Source organism: Patiria miniata, unplaced genomic scaffold, assembly GCF_015706575.1.
Source record: "Patiria miniata isolate m_02_andy unplaced genomic scaffold, ASM1570657v1 HiC_scaffold_16, whole genome shotgun sequence".
NCBI lineage: Eukaryota > Metazoa > Echinodermata > Asteroidea > Valvatida > Asterinidae > Patiria > Patiria miniata.
The window spans coordinates 8,303,157-8,328,505 of NW_024037054.1; the positions used below are offsets into that span (position 1 = coordinate 8,303,157).

At 38.5% G+C, this 25,349-nt stretch overlaps 1 protein-coding gene across 2 annotated transcripts in view; it reads right to left on the reverse strand.

The window, feature by feature from the left end:
* LOC119722874 (neuron navigator 3-like) overlaps window positions 1-24,827 on the reverse strand; it is a 70,988-nt gene extending 46,161 nt beyond the window's left edge. The window contains exons 1-3 of one of the 2 annotated variants that reach the window (XM_038193271.1): window positions 24,505-24,827; window positions 11,083-11,200; window positions 10,415-10,467 (exon numbers count right to left, since the gene is read on the reverse strand). In XM_038193271.1, the coding sequence (XP_038049199.1) occupies window positions 10,415-10,417 (3 nt within the window). In that variant the 5' untranslated portion in view covers window positions 10,418-10,467; window positions 11,083-11,200; window positions 24,505-24,827. The remainder of the gene's footprint in view (window positions 1-10,414; window positions 10,468-11,082; window positions 11,201-24,504) is intronic. The other variant, XM_038193272.1, reaches the window with a different exon arrangement.
* Between the last annotated feature and the right edge of the window lie 522 nt (window positions 24,828-25,349).

The window sequence follows — 25,349 nt, forward strand, 5'->3', positions numbered from 1 at the left end:
GTCCTGGGAGGACGGAATTCAATAGGGTACCATTTGCTTTTATGATTTCAGGAGATTTGAATAACAAGAAGATGTCATTAAAACAGGGAGAAGGGAAAGAAATCTGCTCTCTGGACAATAACAAATGGAGTCCGGGGAGTCTTGTGTTTTGTCAAATTCATGGCAAATATCAAAAGCAAAGGAGTATAAAATCGAAGCAGGAGATGTAAGCTTTGAATTCTACAAGAAGATTTCTTCTCTCAAAATTTAAGTCTTTTCTCATTTGAAGAGTAAATCTAAAAAAGATTTCATATTATTTTATTATAAAGTGAATTTTTCATAAAGTATTTATGGCCCTAAACAGTTCAATTTATAGTGAGCACGTAGTCTTTACACACTGTAAGCAGAGCCTTGAAACTTACAAAATTCAGGCAATTACACAAAGTGTAGAATTAACCATGCAGAGAAATTGTATAGCACAGATTTACTTACAAATTCCCCGATTCTGTTCTGGATAACAGATTCCTAGGGTTACCAAAAATGCAGAATCAAACTGGCAATGAGGCATGAAGTTTAAACCCTAAAGTAAAGTCTGCAAGTGCCGACAAACTCAACTTGTTGATGTGGGAAAGACTTGGGGTCAGTGCACTTTCTGACACTGAAGTTTTTTTGGGTTTTGACTTTTGTTGAAGTAAGTACATTTGCACATGAACCAGACAAAAATTGTAGTGAGAATTATGAAAACTGCTTCTGTCAGCAGGTCAGCAAAAGCTTGTCAGAACTTGTTCAATTTCAAAAGAACTTCTTTCTAAATCTTTGTGGGTTACTGGGGTGTGCATTGAAACCAGGTACCTGAGTACCCGGCCGGCCGCTGATGTCAGGAACCAGCTCCAGATTATGGGATCGGGTACCTGTACCCAATTTTACAAATTACTCAGCAACTTCTAAGATAATGTAAAAGCAATGTTTTGAATGCCATTGGTAGGAAGTTTTCAAAATGAAAACCAGGGAACATGGAAAACCAATAGAGATTTCATGATAAATGCATTTTAAGGCACAAAAGAAGATGCTTGTGTGTGTTGGAGTGTAACAGCAAAGCTATACAATCTTTGAGACAACTTCCAAGATTTGCATTTTGGGGTTAAGTCTCTTTTACGGGTACCTAAGTACCGTGTGTACTTCAGAGTACCTGTAAATCCAACCACTATGGGTTACACAATCACATTTCTTTTTTACAATGCACATCCCACACAGAATTTTCATGATAAGCCAAGTTTTATCAAGATACAATTATTCCTGCTGGTATATTAACAAAAACCTAAACCTACATGTAGATCAGTCATAATTCTGCAGATTCTGCAACAACAGATATTCAAAGTCACTGGATTAGAAACCAGATGCACCAACCCCAAAAAATGTTTACATCAAATTATTTCAAAACCAACCATGGGTTTCGAAAAAAAAGTACAGACTGAAAAAAATTCTAGGGTCAAGGAAAATCGTGACGCAGTGACTGAAAAGTGCAGGCAGCAATGCATATCTAAACTACACAGACAATTGTGTTTATTTCCCAATTTGAGGATATTGCGTGCCAGTCACTGAGGCATAGCACTCCTACAATGACAAGGGAAATGGGTGCTGTTACACAATAGTATTGCAGGAATGGAATTCATCGTTTCTTTGGTGAATTTGAAACCATCAATGATTTAAGACAAAATGCTAAGTGTATTTATTTGGTTCCCATGGATACCAACATTTGTGGTTGAATGTTTTCTCAACAGTGCACCTGGAGCATGATGCGTCGAACCCCCTGCAATAGTTGTTGATTAACCACAATCCTCCTGTTCTCATTCAGTACTACATAGGTTCCGATATCTATTGTTTCGATCGTGAGAACCTCGTGCAGAGATCAAGTTCATTCAAATAACCGCAAATGTAAACATGTGCGTTTGCGCATGTGTACTCATTCTCGTTCCGCAACTGTGGAGACATATACACACATGTTGTCACACGGTACATGTGTATTATGGGGACCGAAGATGCTGTGGGGGGAGCAGAAAGTCTCCATAACTTGGTCCTAATTTCCTTAACAATATAAAAACTTCCCCATAACAGGGTGACGGCCCGCCCACATATGATATGAATTTCCAATTTTGACAGGCTTCATCTTCGTTCCTCTCACTGGATGAATGAGTAAACTGTTTGCCAACATGGGCTCGTCAATTTTAACCAATGTTTCTGACAGGTGCAAACATACAAAGGCACCATCTCCAAACTCTAAAAAGTCTTTAAATTACCAAATGTGCCATAAAAACTACTGCAAATACATGAAAGACCAACTTACATGTACTTGGTACATATGGAAATTATGGAAATTCTGTAAACGTTTCAGTTGTAGCCCAAAACAGAATGGAAATTTATGTCTTTTCAAATTCACCAAAGGAAGCAACCCTTAACTTTTTTGTATGCTCAACAAACAAAAGTCTGAAGAAACAAAGAATTTTTTAAGGAATGTCTGTCAATTCCAAACACTTATAGTGCTTTGCTTCATGCAAATTCTTTGATAATATTCAACAGAAAAGTTGATTTATCCATTTTCAGTTGACATCAACTTGAAAAACAAAATTGTTCCAATGGTTGAAGGGTTGTCAACAAAATGATGAACTAATACATTCACCTTTTTTAAGACAGAAAATCAATGGCATGATGAATTTTCTCAATTTATTTTTACACATTCTCTCAAAAATTAATCACTCTCCAGCAAAATCACTAACGTAACACTTAGAAATCTCAACCTTTAAAATGTCAAATCCTGAAATCATAGACAAGCACATATAAACAAAATTAGTCATGATAATCACATGTAGAAAAGCACTCAACGATGCATCCCCAATGCACCAAATCACACAACACGCAGACAATTTTTATGAATGACAACAAATATTATCTGGTTCTTACAGACCTTTTCCTGCCGCACGGTCGTAAAATCCTATCGATCCCGACAGAAAATGATTATATCCATTCTGGGTAGGTACATGTAGGCTAGTCACCTGGTGTGTGTATGTATACACAACCGGCGGTCTACATTATCCATAGAGTGCCCACTAGCGATCCTAGGCTGTATCGTATACCTAATCTCTGACAGTAGGCCTATGTTTGTGTTACACCACCGCAGAGACACGGCGAGCAAAGCTATACATGTACATGTACAACTGGACAAGTATACACAATGACTGTAATGTGTGGCACGTGCGGGGCTCGCGAAACCTTAATGGAGGACCCCCCATGGATTCATGCATTATTCATGAGCTGGTGGGGGGTTTGGGTGAATCTGAAGGCCGGGTTCTGTCAGTGAGTGAGTACTAGTAATGTGGATTTTGTTAGGAGGGAAATCAGTATTGGCATATTTGGTGTGTAATGAGGCAAATATGGAATTGTACTAAGCAGACAATTAACAACATGTATTATAAAATGTATACATGTATTGCAGAGAAACTACATTTAAATAAATACAAATTAATTAATTTTTTTCACATGAATATTTCAATGGACACCAATCCATAACTATAGATCAATACTGTTTTCAATGTTTTCGCAGACTGCATTTTGTTCCAGTCCAATAATTTTCCAATATTGTGTGAATTTCTGGACCAAAAAAAAGCTGACCTATGTTAGATTTTTCTTCCTCTTATTAATTTGATGACCCACAATTTAGCAAGTTACTTTTTCACTCCATATTTTTTTTATTTGATATTATCCGTTTATGATTAACCCATGTGCATTTGCAAGTAAATTATTCTAAGGAGAACTTTTTGAAGCTTCATTCATAAGTGTTATAATCTTGCCCTTCAATCATAAAAAGAGCAATAGAAGGATTTCTCCAAACCCCCCGCAAAAAAATAATAAAAATCCCAGATTCACAATAGAAAAAGGAATATAGGAAATTATCCGTAGCCTGAATTTCACAATCTAATCTCTCCTAATTTCTAGACTATCTGTGATCAGACCAAATCGATTCCGTTCACAGCATCATAACAGTTAATTGTCTGTGTAAAGTTTCCTCCCATTTGTCCAAGTGACCACAATACAATTAGCCACTCCATCGCCTTCGTACTACCAGTTCTAGTCTGTTTTATAGCTCCATGGTACTCCAGCCCACAACGTTTATGGATTTAATCTCGCTTAGCGCATTCGCACCCCTCTTAACGAGGGGAATGCATTGCAGGAATGGAAAATGAGCATCAGTGTCATGGGCGTCGCGAGGGGGGGGCAAGGGGGGGCACTTGCCCCCCCCTGGAAAAGCAAAAAAAAAAAAAAAAAAAAAAAGGAAGAAAAAAAAAAGAAAAAAAAAAAGAAAAAAAAAAAGAAAAAAAGAGGCGCGAAGACAAAGTGGTGTAAATTTAATGAGTTGGGGGGGGGGGGCAAAATGTCCCTGCCCCCCTCTAAAACTGATAAATCGAGAATGTGTTGAAAAATACAAGCATTTTTTGGCAAAAAAAATTTTTGCCCCCCTCTAGAAAAAATCCTGGCGACGCCCATGATCAGTGTGCCTGCAGTGGGGCAGTAAATTGGACAGACTGTAATCGATGGCACGCGCGTCATGGGCTACGACGGGATGATTATGTAATGCAACAAGGCCAGGTCTGTAAAAGGGTCTGTACATTCAAAATGATGAATCTAACCTTGACGGACTGAACGTTTTTTTACATTGCAAACCAACGTTTTGAGTTGAAAATATTGTTCATCATTTTCTGATTTGCAGAGTGTACCAACTGTTGAGAACGGCTAACACATTTTGGTTTATGTTCAACTGAATAAAAAAATTCAGTGAACAAAAAATTTGAATGGCAAAATTTAACTTTAACTTTGATGACAAATTTTCATTAGGCTTTCAAAATACGAAAAAGAGATTGGAAGCAAAATGACTGCACAATAGTGGATTTTCATGCAGTTCACTATAAGATAATACAATGTGCATACTTTTTTGTTTGGCTTGAATTTTGTTACCCTGGAAACAGGTTCAAATCTGCTTTCTTGACAGCATTTTGTTGGCAAAGGGGATGTAAAAGAGAGTTCATTTTTTTAATAGTGTGTACTTGTACTAGCTTGAGAAATGACTCAAAATATTTGCTGCATGTATCACAGCCTATCAAAATGAACAGTTAATGACAGTTACAGAAGGAAAATGCTATTACAAACATTAGGACTAGTCATGTTTCTCAGATAAGTCACAATAATAAATAAAAAAAAATCCTAATGCCACATGTGCAGATCTGCTTTTAATTTCCATTCAAATTGAAAGTGATTTTCATTCAATATAATTTTTAAGACAACTTCATTTATAAAAATCCAACAAATTAGAGGGGAAAACAATCTCTAACTGCCTCATCCCTATTAATTTGAAGGCTGTCTGTAACTGCTACGAAATGAAAATCAGTCAGCACCGATTTGTTTCAGATTGCCTGAGAGCAGAGCATCTTTTATTTTTTTTTACCTGTGCTAGTTCCCTAATGGGCATTCCATTCCGATCTGAAGCGACCAGACAATGAGAGAAATCTTCTCTCTGCACTGTGCGCATTTCCTGCTTCCTGACAGAGACTTGGGAGGGGGGGGGAGGGAAGATTCTAGGATCATCAATTAATCAAATAGGGTCATCCTGAATAGACAGTGACACAGATTCCAGGTTGGACATTGTTGTTGTTTCAAATAAACAATTTGCAGACAGGCCATGGCCCAGATTTTTCAGGAAAGGGTGGATCTACAAATCGTAAACATCTCGAGACCTTAAGAGACAACAATCTGACCTTACGGGTCAGTCACATCGGTTGGACTCCGGCAAATATAGATTTGAAAGAAAATGTAAGAAACGGAAGAATACTGACAAGACTATCCGCTGATTTCAATAATTGAACTAATGTGGTCAGCTTTATAATTTTATAGGTTCCAATTTCTTAACAAAACCTAAAAATGCCAACCCCCCTCCCACTTTTCAATTTTATGTGAAAGGAAAACTTCAGAGGACAGCCAGTAATAGACCTTTATCATGCTGCCACCATTTCAGTCATGTTCCCTGTATCCAATAACAGTACTGAATGATAATGTTTTTGCGCAAAAAGGAACCAGACTATTTTTTCTTCCAGCCTCCCTTTGGTTACGCTGATTTGAATGGGGCAAAAATCATGATGGCCGCAACATGATAATGGTATATAAAGGGATATATCTATAGCTATTACTTGATGTACATGTATTCATGCAGTTGCAGTGTAAAATTCCTTTACAAAACCAATTGTTTACTCGTATTTGTTGAGAAATGCCAAGAAACTTCCACGCTGCTGTCACAGACAAATGGCCAAAGCACCATTAAAACAACACATTAAATGTCAGATGTTTCACTCACGCAGCTCTACCTCCGTAACTGACGGATGAAATGACCTACGCATTAGACACTGATATATCATCGCAACGCAAAAGGTTGCGAGCTTCGTGAATTAAGAAACACGCATGGAGTAAATCTCCCTTCGGGCTTTTGCGAACTGAACTCCGACAACGGGGGTCTGGGAAAAAAATGGACAGCTGGCATATTGTGAACCTTGGTGAATCTCCAAATGAGAACCGACAAGCGCAATTCTCAAACTAACCCGCATCTTGCGTTCGGCATGCATGCTTATCATGATTAAATTACTCGTTAAATTATTGTCCACTAAAACTGTTGGATGATGATGAGTAAAAAGAGAAGTAATGGATCCGATGAGATCCAATGAAGGTCACAGAGCTGAAGTCGTTTCAGTGACGACCCCATGTTGATTAAATGTTGACAAATTTAGTCATCACGCATAGTTAAGTACAGAAAGCTATGTTAAATTTCTTACTTGATTTATATATGAAAAAAAAATACTTTGACGAAAATTTGAATTTGGAGTTCTCTCACACTGTGAAACTTCTATGAGTTTATGAAGACATTATATTATTTGTTTTTAATCTAAAACTTACTTGGTTTGAAAGACAAAGGACACAAACGAAAATAATCTCAACTTGAGCAAAAGCCCTTCTGGCTACAAATCAAGAATAGCAATGGTCCTCATACCCAACTGAATGACATCCTTTGATGATACTGATTTGTTTTAGGTGCAAAATACCGGAACCTCATCCCTTGGGCAAGAATTAACGCTACATTTTGGCCATTAGAATCCACCATAATTAGTGTTAAAAGCTTTCGGATCGTTTGACCCCATGCAGGGAATGGTAAGGCTGCATGTTCTTGACATACCCCCCTCTGGTATATTAGCTAAACTTGAAATCAATCCCACTGTCATGAAAAAAAAAATTACAAAAATGTCCAGTAATTGTATATGAAATGTCCCTTACCTGGCAATTATGCATTCAGAAATTCAGCAATCCAAAATCCTTTTCACATTTCTCAATTTTTTTTACTGAACATGCTCCTATGAATTCTTTTTGCTTACATGTGAACAAAAATGTATTTTGAATTCAAATTGAATTCATCCAATTCCTATTTTTTTCCATTTCATTACTAATTCATCTCAAAAGTACACCAGGACCATCTGATCCCAGGCTTGTGATTCCATTGCACATCCATCTATGACTAGAAACACCTCATCTAAAATTCAAGATCTAAAATTCAAGATCTTGACGGCAAGTCATTTTTTTTTTACCCAAACCAGTGTGTCTAATTCAATTTTACAAGTCAAGTAAAAGAAATGGCCACAATGGTGCATTGATCTGTAGGCAAGATCGCTCCTCTCCTACAAGGAGTGAACAATCGTCTTGCACACCTCCGTTGTGGACGTTGCAGTGAGAGAGCTCAAATTGAGCGGAATGCTGGCCAGGTCCCTATAAGGCAAAAAGCGCCCAGGCCGGTTTGATATTTTACTATCTTCACCTGCTGGGAGGGCATAATTTGGCCCAAAATTTCATTACAGGAGACACTCATCACCCAGCTGGTGCTGTGAGATGTAACCAATGCTGTTATCAAAAACAAATCACTATAAAACATATTTGCTAATTATACTTAAAAATCTGGTAAGAATTGTCTAAGTCGTGTGCATAATATGGTGCAAGGACATATAATTCATTGTTTTCTTTGCAACAATATCCGAATTTTTTTTTAATTAAAAATGGAACCATGACTGTTTTGTCATTTTTGAATTTAAAAGGGGCATATTTAAAGGAAACGTTATCAGACAAGCTGGTTTTCTGAAGAAGTAAATGGGAGATTTTTTAAAACTATTTTTCAAATGTTTACAATTAAAGCAGCAATATCACCTTTTTAATATCATTCTTACTGTGTCCTTTACTGATAATACAAATCTTCATAATTCGCATAATTTACCAATCTTGAATTGTGCACGGTTACATTCTGAAGTGGTTAGTCACTTGTCAAAAATGTGCAAACAAATTTTGCCGCTATTTTCTTTAGGAAAATTCAATCCTGTGAGTACCTCCAGCAAACAAGCAGCTGAAAATGACAGTATCCATGTACATACATGTAAGAACCTCTAGGGGTTAGTGCTACAACATATTGTGTTACAACTCAATCTATTTTTTTTAGGAGGAAGGCGACATCTTTTGTTGGTACGTGTACTTGCCGATGGGTACTACAGGCAGAAGATGAATGAGACAGAATGATACCATTGATTAATGAATTAGGTTTTTTTTCCCCTCTTTGTTATTTTTTAAAGACATTTTTGAATAGCAATATTCAATGAGCTCAAATACGAGCTGTGTTCTACACTTGTTCAGATACGTATGCCTTGTCAGGCCACACTTGGAAATAATTTAATTAAAGTGAAAAATGTGAGTATTTGAACACGCCAGTGCAAAGAATTAGTCAAATTTAATTCAAAAGGAAATGGAATATTCAGATACCATTTTAAAAATGGCGTAAAACACTGGTTGCTTTTAATTTGGTGTAACTGTTTTGCTATAACAATGTCAGAACGAATTCTAAAGTTTTGTAGAACCAAGTTTTATACGCCGCTATAAACTGTGAGTTAAAACAACTTGTGGAGATGCATGCTTAGCTCTAAACCAAAATGGTATTTCTAAACAATGTCTCAAAAATTTTTAAAAGATTAATCATTTTGAAATTGGGTTGTTAAGTTTCTGATCACCCACTACTATCATATCACCTAAATTACTGATCAAATTCACCAAAGAGTTGACGCAAAAACCCTCTTAAACTCCAAGGAATTATTGGGACCTAGGAGCTGCAGATAAGTCCAGTCACAGCTCAGTGCTGGTTGTCATTGTACCAACCAATTGGGTTAGCTCTCTGGTCAATAACAAAGTGATGACAGGCCTGGGATGTAATATAATAACCAGACACTGGATCTGATGTCATGAAATGAATGGCAGGTGCTTATCATTAGCGCTTGGTAGAGTGTTAGCTAATGTTATTGTGGAGATGCAGAGCACATAATTTGGTAAGCACTGATAGCAATTGCTAAGCAAAAACAGGTTACCAGCCAAAATGGCATGCAAAGTGTATTACTTGTAACTGGTTGCCTGCTAGTTTTAACAATTTCCCATTTTAACTGGGAAAATTTAATTTATATGATAGTTACATTGTAAACTGTATGTATATTTTTGTTGTATAAATTTTGTGTGGTAATTGTTTTAATTGTATGGGTTAAAATTAGTTGAAAAAAAATATTTTCTACATTTAATGAATGTATGCTAAAGTTATACAGTCCAATTTAATGCATGAAAATCTAAATGAATGCAAATAATGGTTGAATGTTCTTGTTCAGCAGATATGGCCAGGGGCAGTCCAGCTGAAGCAACTTCACTGTGCAGTCAGTTGAAGTGAGCCCTCTGTGGTTCAAACGTGCTTAGTCGCTGACTCATCACTGACGAGAGAGACTTCACACTGACAAGTGACAGTCATCACAATTTCCCCCTTGCATATGGCACAAAGCCTGGAGCAGAGTAAAAAATTGTGATAGCCCCCTCTTGTGGCTTCATCTCTCACAAGTTTCTCTCGGACTAGACTGGAATCTAGGAGAGTCAGGCCACCACGCACAAATACACAGCGCTTGAGAAGATCATTCTTGCCCAACTCATACCACTTTTTAATTCCACATTTAAAAGCTGATTTTATCTTTTTTAAATAAGACTGTGTAATGGTGTATTCGTTTGTATTCATATCATGTGTTTGTGTGGGATTGTAAGTTGTTTTTGATAAATTGTTGTGGATTTGTTCTTGTCTTTTAAACTGTTTTTAACACATGGGGTGTTGATTTTCATGTTTTTAATCATGATTTTTAATAATAAATTGAATTGAACTGAATTGAAGCTGCCGGCTTAGTGGCCAAACACTGAAAAATGTTGGCCACATGGAGAACAAGAAATGGAATTGTTTACACCTTCAGCAAATCGCAAAGAGCAAAAGGATTTGGTAGGAATGATGACTTACCATCTGATTGGCAGTGCGAGGGCCTGGGTTGATATCCACGACCCTCTCATCGACTGAAATTGAGGAGAAAAATAAAGAGAGTTAGGCTGGCAAGTCAATCACAAGTCATCACAGGTCATCATAAGTCATCATAAGTCATCACAAGGTTTCACAAGTCCATCATAAGTCCACCAGTCCCAAGTCAAGTCACTGGCTATTCTAATGAAGTGTGTCAAAGGCATTCATTTGTCATTGTTCATCTCCTGTAACTTCTGACCTCAGCTGCAAGCAACTTGTGACTTGACCTTTTAACAATAACATTTGGCACATTTACTCTCAAAGATAAGCACCTCCCACTCTGACCATATTTGGCATTGGATACTTACTGACAGCCTCAATCACTTGAGCTAAGAGCGTCCCATTAGTGATGTCTACTTGGAGGTCAGCAATGAGATTGTTACGCCCAGACTTCTAGGAACCAGATACCCACTTACACACCTCCTATGTTGACCATATTTGGCATTGGACACTTACTGACTGCCTCAATCACCTAGGCTATTGGTGGTGTCTACTTGGATGTCAGCAATCAGATTCTTATGTCCCGCCTTTTCAAGGAAGGCATGACCCTACTTTAACTGTTTTTGCATAACCACCTCCCACTTTGACCATATTTGGCATTGGATACTTACTGACAGCCTCAATTACTTGAGCTAGGAGCACCCCATTGGTGATGTCTACTTGGAGGTCAGCAATGAGATTTCTGCGCCCCGCCTTCTCCAAGAAGTGATTGGCCCAGTCTGTATAGATCTGTGCACACATACAAAAGGGTTGAAAAGATTTTTAACAAAACAGTCTTCAATTTTGTGTCCACTTGGCAAAATTCATTCACACTTTAACTCATCGAAAAGATAACAAACTCAAAGTGAATACTATGAATTCATAGTACATTTACACAATGACAATTTATTCAATACATTTCCATTTCCATACTAAATGGAAATGTAGAGACTAAATGGAAATGTAGAGCCCAAATGCTTGAAGAAACAATTTGGCATTTAGAAAGTTCTGTTCATGTCTGTCTCTACACTCCCAGCTCTGTATCTACCAGTGCTTCTAGCTTGAAGATGAAGTGAGCCCTCGTGTGGCGATGAGTAAAAGCACTAATGGAAATGAAAGCCAATCAGTTTTGACAAACAGTTTAGAGACAAATTACAATAATTGACAAAGCATCATCAAATCCACTATCACATGTACACATTGGGCATAGAATTTATCTGGGGTTAGCTTCAGTGATTTAGAAGAGAATTTGTCAAACACCAACAGATGTTGTCTTCTTTCCAAATGACAATATAGAAAGTGAAATTCAACAGAAAAAATCTCAAGAAATTGGTGGGGGGGGAGGGGGCGAATCAATTTTCAGAATTAAATTTAAGAACAACTTTGAAATACACGGTGCGTCAAACTCAATTTAAAATGAAATAACACTAACAGTGCAAAACTTGACTCAGTGCATCCTTTTTGGTTTGGATTAAAACCCTCCCTCTCTGGCTGGCAAATTCAACGAAGCCAGCCCAAGCAGTCAAAATCAATTGAGTGACTGTTTTTAACAGTTTGAGTGCTCCTTGCTCACATAAAGCAGGATTGACTGGTTGTGACTGTTATGAAACTAGCACTGTTTTGACTGTAGGTGACTGATAAGCCGGCTGTGACTACCAGTCACCTGCTTTTGTCTGTTGATGGAATTTGACTGTCACAGTGCCTACAAAAAATATGATCTGACTGTTGGGGACTAGCCTGTATAAAAGCCATGGCAGGGGAACAGGATTAATTTTTTGACTGTCTGTGACTGATCAAACAAAAGGAGGGATTTATTAATAAATACAGTAATCAATTTGAAAATACTCGATGTCCAGTCATTATTTTAACTTTAAGTATAATGCACTTTTCTCAGCAAGAGACTGTGTGTTTAAGGGTAAGCGCCAGTAATGAGTTTTTGGTCCATTAATGTACTATCTTTGGCATAGATGGGTAGAGTTGTGAGTCATGAACGCTGACATAGATGGATGGTTGGACTATTGATGCCAACGAGAGGCAGTCTTGAAGATGGGTATCATGGATGGAAGGGCCGACACAGTTATGGATGGGATTACTTGATGAGGTCGGGTGGAAATGGAGCACAACGGCACAACAGATAGCAAGATGAGATCACTGAAGCTGACTGGCTTGGAGGATGCAGGAGGGGGGATAGATGATGGATGTTGGAACAGAAGGATTACGGGAAAGGTGAAATAAATTGTGTCACGGTTTTCAAAAGAATATTGGTGTGAAACTCTGTGATTTTTCAATCACTCAACATGCTGGTCCACATGCACTGTATGCATTTGGAAAATAAATAGGTACCACTGAAGACAGGCTTGAGTTGATTTCAAATGAAGAAAAAATAGGCTGGTTCCCAATTCTTATAAAGAATGGGACGGGAACCAGCCCACATGCACTGTGCAATTTAAGAAATGAATGTGTACTAGAGAAGACAGGTTTGAGTTGATTTCAATTGAGAGATAGGCTGGTTCCCATTCCCTTTCTACCTCAGCAGAATTGGGAAAAACCCACATGGAACACAGTCTCTCGCCGTGCTGTGCACTATTATTCCACCTATTTCATACAGTGTATGCAATGTAATACATTGTAATAAAATGTATTACATTGTATTTTAATACATACAATATATTCATGACCTAATGATTTCATAAAACAGTACTAGGGCGTGGTTTGAGGCGGTCTGTGAGAACAGGTTTATGATGTCTTATACACTACAGGGCACTTTTATCCACTGACAGTGATGTTCCACTTTTCCCCCAGGCTGGGAGGGTACCATACTTGTGCAAAGAGTTCTGAATTTCCCAAAATGAATTTTGAAGTTCACCCATGGCCTATCTACTCTAAATCTAGATAAGGCACTCCAACATCTTCTACAAACAGTCTCAGATTCTCCTCATTCCTCCACTCAGAGTTTTTCAAGAAGACCTCTCCCCATCCATGCAAAGTCTCAAGATATATATGGAGCGTGAGCAAACCCAGTGAGTGTTAGTACAGTCAACTTGTAGAAAGTCCTAGAAGAAAGCTGGAGTGGTGGGATAAGATGACAGCAAACAGCCCCGGATGAGACTGAATAAATGTCAGAAGAGGAGCTGGAAAAGTGCAAAATCAATGCCTTGGCTTGAGGGGCCGTGGAGGATCGTTTGGGCCAGCTGCAAGCCAGATGGGTTAGATGCAGAACTCTGTATTTCATTTATTCCTTTTTTTTTTTTAACCTAAACGGTTAAGGAAAGAAAAATTATGGAAGGGAGGACTTGTTGAGCATTTCTGGTATTTCCGGTGGAGCAGAGGCGAGTTTCTGTTCATAAATCAATGGTTTGTTCAAGTAGGAGAAAGAGGCTAAAGAGCTCAACACAAAATATTGTCTTCTCTCTTCTTCCGTGACATTTTCCTTGTGAGAGCACCAACCAAACCTGTACAATGAGGTCCAGTCTTACGGCTGGCTGAATGAAAACTCACTTCTAAATTCATTTGACAGGGTTCAAGCTAAATCATTGGCCTCAAAACCCTCTTCAAACGAGTCAAGCATACTAGACTGGTGGGCTAGTAAAAATATGAAGCACTGGAAAAGTGGAGCAACTGCAGTAATACATTGTACTCTGAGAGTTGGCAATCGAGAGAGTTTGCAATTAAATGTACTGCCATAGAATAGATAGATGAATGAAAATGTCTGAAAGGACAGGCTCTCTCCCATTAAATTTTATTGACAAAAAGGCCTTAAAATTTCCAGTATACCTATTGTCCCCATCAGGTATTTTCTCAGCAAACATAAGCATTTTTCTCCTCTGGATATTTCTGCCTAATCTCGCTCATTGTGTGGAAAATCGACAATGCTTCATCATAAGCTGAAAGGGAGCCATGGTAATCAAGGGAGGAAAGAAACTACTTCAATATGAATGCAAATATTGACTTGGCAGGACGGGTAATTGCAAAATCCTGTCAACCGCAGCCAAGTAAAAAATTGATACCACGACCATAATTACCTCATTTTTCAAAATGTTCATTTCGGAATACAGTCCAAGGCATGTACATGAAAGGTATGAATATTTTTAGATGTTAATCTGCCAAAATCTGAAAGATTTGGGAAATGTGACAGATCTTGGCAATGAAAATACTTGTACATATGAACGTACATACTTGTTTATAAATTCATTTATTTTTTCCAAATATCACTGATATTTATGTACACTGTAGGCCTACAATTACCAAAAATTGTAGATTTTATTTTTTCCTTTTCAAGGACCAGATGTCATTTAACAAAAAAACTGGCAAGGTTTGTGCTATAGTCTGCCACACACCAGAAGTAATAGTTTTATGATTCATAATGCATTGATATTTAAAATGTTCATCAAGTTTAACCCACATTATAGCATTTGATGTACCATGCGAAAGGTACTTCAAACTGCTAGGTTTTTAATGGTTTAGACATCATTAATCAAAGATGAACTGTCAGCCACTTCAGATGGCTGCAACATTTCTGGTAAAAAAAACAAATCTTCAACCGATGAAAATCTGACCTACTCAAAAATGCACGGGCATGTAACAATGTAGCAAGCAAACATGAATTAAACTAATGTGAGGCTCAAGATGATTCTCGAGTGGTTTCACAGCTTTGAACATGAAATGCATTAATGCGCACCGTGGAAATAAAGGAAATGTCATCATTTATTAACTGAGCTGTCAAGGTGATGAATGTATGTGCCACTTGAGTTATAGTTTATGCAAATATCAATGCTCCCTACTGATTTCAAATAAAAAAAAATTGTGTATTTTGTATTTCCTTTACATTTTTGAAGTCAACTGCAAAGTCAACGTTGACAGAAAACATGTCAACAACCTACTAATGTTTCAAGATTTAACCACAATAACGGAGATTTTGTCAATTTGTACAACTCTCAAAAATCTCAAATTCCAAATGTATACTCCTCGTTTACAAAACACACTATACATTTGATACTAGAATTAATGATCCGTTAACGACACGATCCATTACTTTCATGTACCTGGCAGGTTAGCCACGCACATTTGTCTGAAAACGGCCAACAACTCAACGGCGTAACTGTTAAAAACAACAGTCCGCGCTTCCCCCGCAACCACATATTTCATGTGAAAGTCGCACGCGTGTGTATATAAACAGTCAGCCGTGTATCAGAATGGAATGTTGAGCTAATATTTTACAACAAAAAAAAGGTTCTCCGGTTGCAGACGTTACTGTCTTGCCATTCAAGTCTGACGCATTCAGTCGAGGGGGATGTTTACTCAACATCGGGTTTCTTATTAACCCAAGAATGGGGAAATAAAATATTGCATGCAAATATTGGTTGTCGGTGCCTGGGTTGATAAGTCATATTCTACTCTGTCTTTTGCTGCTGACAGTTTGGCATTATAAGTCCACCTGTTTTTGGGGCTCTCTTCCATTTTGGCTTCACTATACAGTACATACAACTTTTTGACAAATTTTTGTGAAGCCGTCAGAAAAAAAAACATGTTGACAAATTGGAAGCAGCTAGCATATGGCTGGATAGCTCAGTCGATAGAGCACCAGTGACGTATTCCAGAGGTTGCAGATTCGAATCCCCAGACCAACAATGACTCGCTTGTGAAGTAGATTGGAGGTTAAACTGCCTACATCCTCAAAAGCACAACAAATGGATGTAGCAATGCTTGCAGATTTATGTTCAAGCCAGCTTTCAGCACAACACTTTAGAAAACATTCCATCCAAAACTCCGGTTTCAAAGTTCAATTTCCAAATTCTTCCAAATAACGTCTGTACGTCATCGTTGTCGTTCGTCCGCAAATTTGCAATGGTGATAACCTAATGATGAATCAATCACAGCATGGCACGAATCTCGGTCGAGTATGGAACACCCCCCCCCCATGCCTTCTAACGAGCCATAGTGCTTACAACCAGAGGGAATTAATCTTCCAGCAATGGCCCGCGATGAGTTGGATGAAAGAAGAAATAAGTAACTGAACTGATAATGAGTGGAGTATAAGGCCAACGGGGCCACACTGCCTCGCTCCATTCATGCAAATCCTTCTCTTTTTTCCATTCTATTTTCCCTTGCGTGACGAGGTTATTAAAATATCATAGCGTGGCTCCAGTCCGACGGCCTCCATCATGAATAAATTGTGTTCTTTCTCATTCTCTCTCTTGCTTTTTTCTTTTGCCTCCTAGCTCATTGACGACGGGCAACAAAACTCGTGAGAGGGGAGGAGACGTAGGATTATTGCGATACGGGGCAGAATGATGTTCAATATGCACAAGATGCTCCAACAGATCACTCAACTAATTAAATTTGCATGCATGTGATTTTCTATCAACTAGTACATGTAAAACTCAGATGAGTTATTCCTGTATATGAAAGATGCGCAATTATCTTGTTGATAGAGATACATACATTATTGAATATTTGGCCCAACAGAAATTCCCGATGGGAATAAATGGGCTGATGAATGTTCTCCCATGAACACGAACATCTGACAGCTCTCCAATGCTACACCGAAGCATGGCCCTATATTTAGCGTGTAACCTTTTGCGTGGAGATCACTCTTGCAGATGAATCAACAGATTTGATATTAACTCTAATCCCTTTGATATTTTGTTGAGAACCTTCCTCAATCCTTCAAAATCTATAATTGTCTAGTAAAACCTAAGATGTTATACTTATCTCAATGCACATCAGGTGCGGTAGAAGTTCAGAAGCAACAAAAGCAAAATAAGGTTTTAAATTTAGAGTTGAACAAAGGAATTGAACCTGTTACCTCCGGATTGCCATTCCAGTGCTCTACCAACTGAGCTATCCAGCCATATGTCAGCGGTTCCCCAATTTGTAACTGTCTTTGTTCCCGGGGCACTAGCCATGCTAGTAAGCCATAAACCCATATGCCATATAACCAGAGATCACGCCCAAAGTCACAAAGCTAGCAATATTAGCAGCATTTAGGTTTTCAATTTGAAAAGATTGAGTAAGGTTTAGGTTAACGAATAAGAGCTACAGACAAACATGCTTAATATGATCAACTTGTATGCTTCCTGTACTATAAGAGGAACAGACTGTAAGCTCATTGAGCTGAAATTATTTTAACAGTTCTGCTAATTCACAATAACAAGGATGACAATTTCAATCAATGTCTGTTTGTCTTCAGAGATTGTGAAACCTGCACAAAAAAGTGAAAGTCAGCCGGAAATTGTTCAGATCGCTGGAGTGGCATCCGTCTGAAATATGCATCACAAATGACTAATTATCCCATCAAAAATGCTGTGTACTTCTGCTAATCAGGTATGCATGATGCGTGGGTTGAATCATTGATTGCGACCTCATTATGGAACAATAATAACGTTGACTTCACAATTTCAAAACTAGGCTAAATTCTGTCGCTGATAAACAACTAATTTGTGGCATTCCTGAATAGAAATCCGCAACAACAGTAAACAGCAGATACAATTCTAGAAAGGCAGGCAAGATAGCTAGGTCCCAACAATTACAATCTACCTGTATCTACCCCTCTCTGAGGGACACTTCCAAGAACTTTGTGACATTTAAGTAAACAATATTGGGGAAAATCCCCCGCCAAAAATAAATTTAAAAACCACGTTAACAAATTAAAACTCAGCTACTGAGTTTATTCAAATAAAAAAAAAAAAATCTTGTCCTCTTAGGACTGCATCTGGTCACCAGTCCTTTTAGATTCATTATCATCAGAAATTATCTCAGAATTTTATCGACAGTGCGGCAAAAAGTCGAACCCAGTTATGTTCAGGGCAAATCGCAGGACTCGGATTCCATTTTCCAATTTCTGAAATCAGTTACGCAAATGTCACATCGGGGTACTTTGTGGGACGACTGAAACATACGCTGGAGCGAAGCGGGAGCATGTGGGAATTAAAATGTCAGGACCTTTTTATCTGACTCCTGATCTAATTAGCGTTCTAGAATGACACTGCGGAGGGATCGGGTAATGGGGGAGAATGTAGGCGATCTATATCAAATGATTTTAATCAAAAGCAGGGACCCAAGATTCTAAATGGTTAAATTGGATTGCATTGGTGACTCTACTGATGAAACGTGGAAGGGCAAGTCAGCAATAACACATGCACATGAATGTTTAAAGTCTGTCATGAGCCAATGCATGGCCCATCAGGCCAGTGTTTACATGTATCTCTAGGTTCCTTGGCATGAAACGACAGGGAACTTCATATCTATTCCCACTGGATGGGATGTCAGTCCATCGCAGGTTACTCCCCGGCTTTAGCCGGTACCCAGTTATTCTCCTGGCTGGAGAGAGGCAAGTGGGGGTAAAGTGGCTTGCCCAAGGACACTTCATGTGGCAGCAGCTGGATTCAAACCCCTGACCCTCTGATCCCGCTCACAACTCAAAAAAACACATAACTCCTTCAAAAATCACATAACTCCTTTATTATACTCTTTCCCCAATTTTTGCCCAAGTCTCTCTCTGCTGTCAGACAGATCATCCTTGAAATTTAAATTTGATCGCGTGAATGTACAATAGAGCATGCTTCAGTCAAACTGAACCTTTTGAACATTGAACAGCCCTGTGCTTGTTATGAATGCAAGAAATCACATGCCTCTTGACTCTTCCTCAAGCTGCTGGCTTATCATCGCCAGTGAAGATCTCGTATTGCAAATCACGATTTCAGACAGTATCACGCACAACCAGTCTGCTAACGACCCATCCGTTCTTGGATAATTACCCCGGTGAGGCAATCAATATGAAATCTGAGTAGATCACAACATGTTTGACTTTGCCTTGTGCTAATGTGGCGAGGTTTGAAATTGATGGATTGGGTCCATCATTCAAGCTGTACTTGGCAGAATCTTATCACAGCTTCTGCAAATTGTCTTACGGGATTGAATGCTTGGATAAGGATCTTTTCTGCATCATTCGGACAGTGAAGATGCATTATTTTGTGAGGAAAAGAAAAGTTTAGGTTAAAAAATTCCCTGGACAATATATATACTGAACGATTTTCTCCAACTTTACAAGCACTGAACTTGGCAACTGCATGCTTTTAATGGTCTTAATTTGTCTACACGACAACCAACAAATATTATTCACACCAATTCATGTTTAATTTGACTTTCGCTTCACAACATCTCTGTAGATGTTAAATACGTCCGGCAGATTCCAACATTTTTTCCCCAACATGCTGAATACTGTTGAAACTTTTCTGGAAATTGTAGAATTTAAATGTAGCATTACTGCATATGAATATCTGTGCATTAGATACTAAACAAGTCATCATTTCTTTCGCAATGTAAGCACTTTCACGAATGTCGATCACTAGACATATTGCTCCTTTCATTTCATCGCACGCACTCTGATCCTGCACGAACTCACACGCCCCCTAAATGCATACGAGAAAATTGAGTTTAATGGGCGTCGTTTAGAGCAGCGTGTCATGCCTTTATTGAATTGTTTTTGCAGTTGATTGGAAAATGCTTTTAAGGGATGAGTTACAGGGGCATGTCGCTTGAGAGTCTGATGTGGCATCTGAACGGAATTGAAACACGGAGCGTAATGGAAAGTACAAACACACTGCGCGAAACAAAGTACGAAGGACGTGTGTGAAATATATCCGTGATCTAACAAACAAGAACAGATTCAGTGAGCTTAAGAGCTTGTTTTAGAAACCCTTTCCTTGTGGCTGGTTCTTTTTTCTTTTCTTTTTTGGAAACTGTGACAAAATTACGCTAGTAAAGTCACTATGCTGTTGTCTAAACAATAAGTTAGATGAGATAATTCATTGCACAGAGATGTCGATGACAGAGCCGTGCGTGACACAAAAGAAAAATAATCTATAGTCCAGAACAAATTCAGCGTTCCAAGTCAATAAACCCATGATTGAAATTGGATTGACATTTTGAAAGCGTGGACTAATCAGGTTAATTGTTAAACCAACAACGGCTTTGTGGGAGGGTGGTTGGGACCAGGCGATAATTGTCTCTCGTAAATCTCGGCTTTTGTTTGAAGAGAAGGAAGAAAGAATGGGAGGAGAGATGAGTGAGATGAAAGGGTTGGATGAAAAGATGAGGATGAATCATCCCAGGCAAGTCACATGACAAAGTGCTAAAGTAATAGGGGCGGCTATCAATCTTAAACCTTTTTTTACACTGTTGGTAATTTGGGTTTTAAAGCGACATCCTTGTCGTTTCAATGTGCATTATATTATGGACAATGACAGAAGAGGGACACCATTTTTTTTATAGTGGGATCAACTAACATCATTTCATATGCACCATACTGGTTCATGTCACTTTAACTACCTGTCCACGTGGTACCTGGGAGTCTCCAATGACGACAGTGAATGTTTGATATCTTCAGTAGTGATGACGTATACGAATCTAGTTGGGCATGTAGCCTATACATCTCTTTATGAAAAGCACTGCTTAAAAATGGTACAGTGAATCAATTAAAGGTAGAGTACATGTACATCATTTGCAGCTATCCAAAAAGAAACTGACAAAATCATTGTTGAAAAGCATACTTGGTTTAAAAAGATGGTAATGGCACTAAACTCCCTGTGAAGTTTGTTCTGGCATGCTGTCATTTTGAAGAAAACAATAAAAGAAGGCCTTTTTCAACGATGTGTCTTTAGAGTCTGAGCACTTTTATAGCTTCAAACGAAAACAAATTCACAACTGACAAATGATGTACTCTACATTTAACCAACATTAGCAGCTTAACTGATGAGTGCATGGTCATGACATGCATAAAAAGGAGGTTTGAACTGCCACTAGTGAACTTTGTTATCCCCAAACCATGTACAGCATTGTTCCAGTACATGTAATGAATACAAACTCTGTGCACAAGTACGCCCTCAACGGTTACAAAGGGAGAGTTAGAGAGGCCACTGGGAGGGACATACAAACCCATTGCTGACGACGCCTGATGCTCACGTGAAGACGCTATGGCTTTGTGCACATCCAGAATATAATTAGTCGTGCGTACTTCGCGTCATATGCAGGTGAACCAGTACGCGCAGTTGGTGTGCCCCTCTCACTGGGGCTTTCAACAGTGGTTACATAGCGCCATCTACTGTTGGTGCACGGAGTCCATTATTACAGTGCATAACACATCAGAAATGACACAGCCAATGTACAAGTACAGAGTAAACTACATGTTGATTTTTGTCTATAAAATTTCAAAGAGACAGTATGGATGGATGCTTTGAAGGTGTCAACGATTTCTGATTTCTATTAGGGTAACCATATCATTTTGAATTCCCACGAGGCTAAACAAAATATTAATAACGTCCCCTGAGAACGTATATAGTCTGAAAGGGCTCTTTATCACCCTGACAAAGACTGTCTCTGTCCCTTGTCAACGGAAACCCAGCAAAAATAAACTCTGTATGTCATGGACAAAAACCTCCTTCAGTCATCTGCTCTTCCTTCACTGCTCCTCAAGTCACCAGATTGCCCAAACACAACCATCCCTTTTTTTCGAAATCTCTCTCTGACTTAGCCAAGCGTTAATGGATTGGGTGTTGGGAGCTAGGAAACACTTCCTGCCTGCTGCAAATCCCTTCAGAAAATAAACCCCCACCAGACTCGACTCTTCAGATCTGCCGCTGAAAATATCTTTCATGGGCACTTTTATTATTTTTTTTGTCTTGTGGGTCATGGAGGTTGGCTGATTGAGTCATCAGTGATGGGATTAGTTCTCTCTTGTTGATAACCAAAACAAAACAAAAGTCTTAAGGAAATCAAAAAGGTCAGCAGAAATCTGCATAATGGACAGCTCTACAGTAGAAATTAATGCATTCAAAATTACACAAGTACAAAAATTATAATTTTTCAATTTTGCGATGAAATAACAGTCTGAAAATATCATAAAGATGATGAAAATGCATTCCAAGAAAGACATCGCTTCAGTTTGGGCAAGCTGGACTCGCTCCATCATTACAATTGTTGACGCTTTCAAACTAATTACACTGACCATTATATACAGCTCTACTGGTACCATCACACTCTACTAGCCATGCATTGCATGCTATACAACATCTCATACCAGCAACTGCCATTTACATTGTATTATAATATTCCTTTGAAACTCAAGAGCCATAATCATGGCATTATGCACACTGCTGATTACTCGATAGCTGCATTCCGATGCAACTGACCCTGTCATAAAATAGCTAGTTTTTTATAAATGCCAAAGTCAAGTGTAGGTCTGTAATGGCCATCTGCTAATGGGCTATCAAGTGTTGTTTTTTGATGCAGTGAGTGTCGACAAGTCTAGTTCTGAAGTGTTGACATGTCGATAGGCAAAGTGGAACAATCGATAAAAACAGTCCATCCGCAACACTGATAACACATCAAGTGAGAAATAAATGTACTCTGTTTTGCTCAGACCAAGTATTTCAAAAGCTGGAAAACTGTCCCCTACCCTGTAGAGGAATGTATCAGTTCTGGAAGACTTGCACTATTCAAAGTTTTCCGGAATAATGGGGAACACTGTACATGTATACACAGTTTAAATTGGTTCACTTCACATTTGGAATTTTGACCCAGGAAATTTTAAGCCAACTGAATAATTCAGGAGCATGTCAGCATGCATAGTTGTTTCATTAGGCTGTATTATATCTATCACTATTTTAAACGAAGTAAACATAGCCAAGGCCCACCTTAGGTTCATACTTGGCGCGAAAGTGAACACAAATGGGAATTTGTTATGTCAAGGCAAGTTTTCGCAATGCAGATTTCGAAAAACACAGTTAAATTCCGTCAACTTTACAGCGAATCCTGACGTCGAATTCGCTTTGCACATCTCCATTCCTGTAGTATATGAACCGGCTTTAAGACCAGATGTGCAGCGACAATCATGACTGCATCCCTGGATAACGTAATGTTTAGCCCAACGGATCCCCCCTTCCCCCCCCCCCCCCCCCCCGATTTATAATCAGGTACCAGTGAGCCCTTTGGTTCCTTCTTATTACTTGATTTTTTTTGTTATTTATAGACCTGACTGACAAGCACAGCCGGCTAGATGAGAAGTAAATGATTTGACAAACTGCATACTGAATGGCTTAGAACTATTAAAGACATACGGTAATCAATTATACTTCATTGGTGCACTTCCACTGTACCATGTTAAAGATGTTGAACACTATGTATCCAAACCATACAAGCATGAAGAGTCAATCCTTTGCGTCACTCGCAATCAACTTCCATATTTGGCAGACCGATGATTCAACAACGGAATTCATCTTTCCGCAGAGGATCTGAGTTCCCGAGATAAAAAATAAACATCTCTCCCGTAGTCGTAATCAAAAAACGGTGGGGAGTTTGTTACAAAATTCCAAAATGTTTGCTTAATTTGTGCGCCTTATGGTTTTCCAAATTGACAAAATTTCTATGATTTGTTGAACGGGTGACAGGAGAACACTAACACTATCTTGGTGTTTTGTGATGCATGCCTCTTGAAGCTGTGTGCTTTGGGGAATATACAGAGTAAGAAGAGTGACACTTCTTGTCAACAGATCATACCAAGATGCCAAGATACCTGGGCTCAATTACAGCGTCCAAATTTGCTGCTCAAACATAGGGTGTTGTCACTCCATAGCAACGGTTCCATGCAAGGTCCATGTTTTGTAATGCATGAAATACATTAACTTGAGACATTAAAGAGTCATGAAATCCTGAGCAAATATATTGGGAGTGATCAAAATCTTGTCTAGGATTCATCATTTTGGAACAGGAATTGGCACACGGCATTTGAATGAGTTTGTAGGTTATGATTTTTTTTCTCCAAAGTAAGCAACCAAAAAAAATATATTTCTTTGCCAATTATTGTGTCAAAATCAAAATAACTTCAGAAGCTGTTTTTAGTGATCCACCAATTCATCAATTGTTTAGTAACAAAGTTACCTTTTTATATCGTTCTTACAACTATGCACAACAATGGCAATGACAGGATTCATGGTTCAAACACATTCTTGAGCATAAGTTATACAGAAATTAAAAATTACATTCAGAGCACTACATACCTTGAAACCGATAAATGATAATGGAGTCACAATTCATGTATTTCCATAAAATAAAAGTTGTTGGGAAACTGTTTCCTTCCAAAGCAAACTGGCTGCATTTATTCCACATCTACACACATTAGGAATCTAAAAGAGCTCCAAACTTTGCCTACTGCTAACAACTCACATCTGTGCTTCTCAGAGGTAACTGGTTTGTACCAAAAATGTAACCAAAATAATCTCTCACAATGGTCTCCCAATCAACATGGGGCAGTTTGTGGGGAGTCTTCAGAAGACAAGGCAGGCATTGTGGTCTTGTGGTTTCAAAATCTTCCAAACAAGCACCTTCTTTTTTCTAGGAACAATAGATAAGCCACAGTTCATTAGGTGACTAACACTGATCCCAAACCACAGCAAAGTGTACACAGACACACAGGTAGAGCGCAGAAAACTGTTTGTTTATTTACTTCTGGTCAAGTGCTTTCAGGAATAAACTGAGCCCTGTGCCCAAGGATTTACAAGTTCTTTTGTGAAATCTTTTCTGTTCTATAAGCGCACAAGCTAAGCATTTTTAAGAAACAAAAACTGCATGACACCTTGAGTGCTAGAACTGTCCAAAATTAAAAGCAACTATGAGTTTTTTAATTCTTCTAAATTACTTCTACTTCTTACTGCTAGTGTAGGCACATGGTGTAGCCAATGTAAGTGTAACTGTAATACTTGAAAGTTCTGTTTTGTCCTAAGGGAAGAATATTAGAAGCGATTACAAAAAGACAGCGAAACCCTCATAAGAATATCAATATCATGTTAACAAAACTTTCCTGAAGAGAAAGTTGACCTAACAAAGGGCATCCCATGGAGTGCAC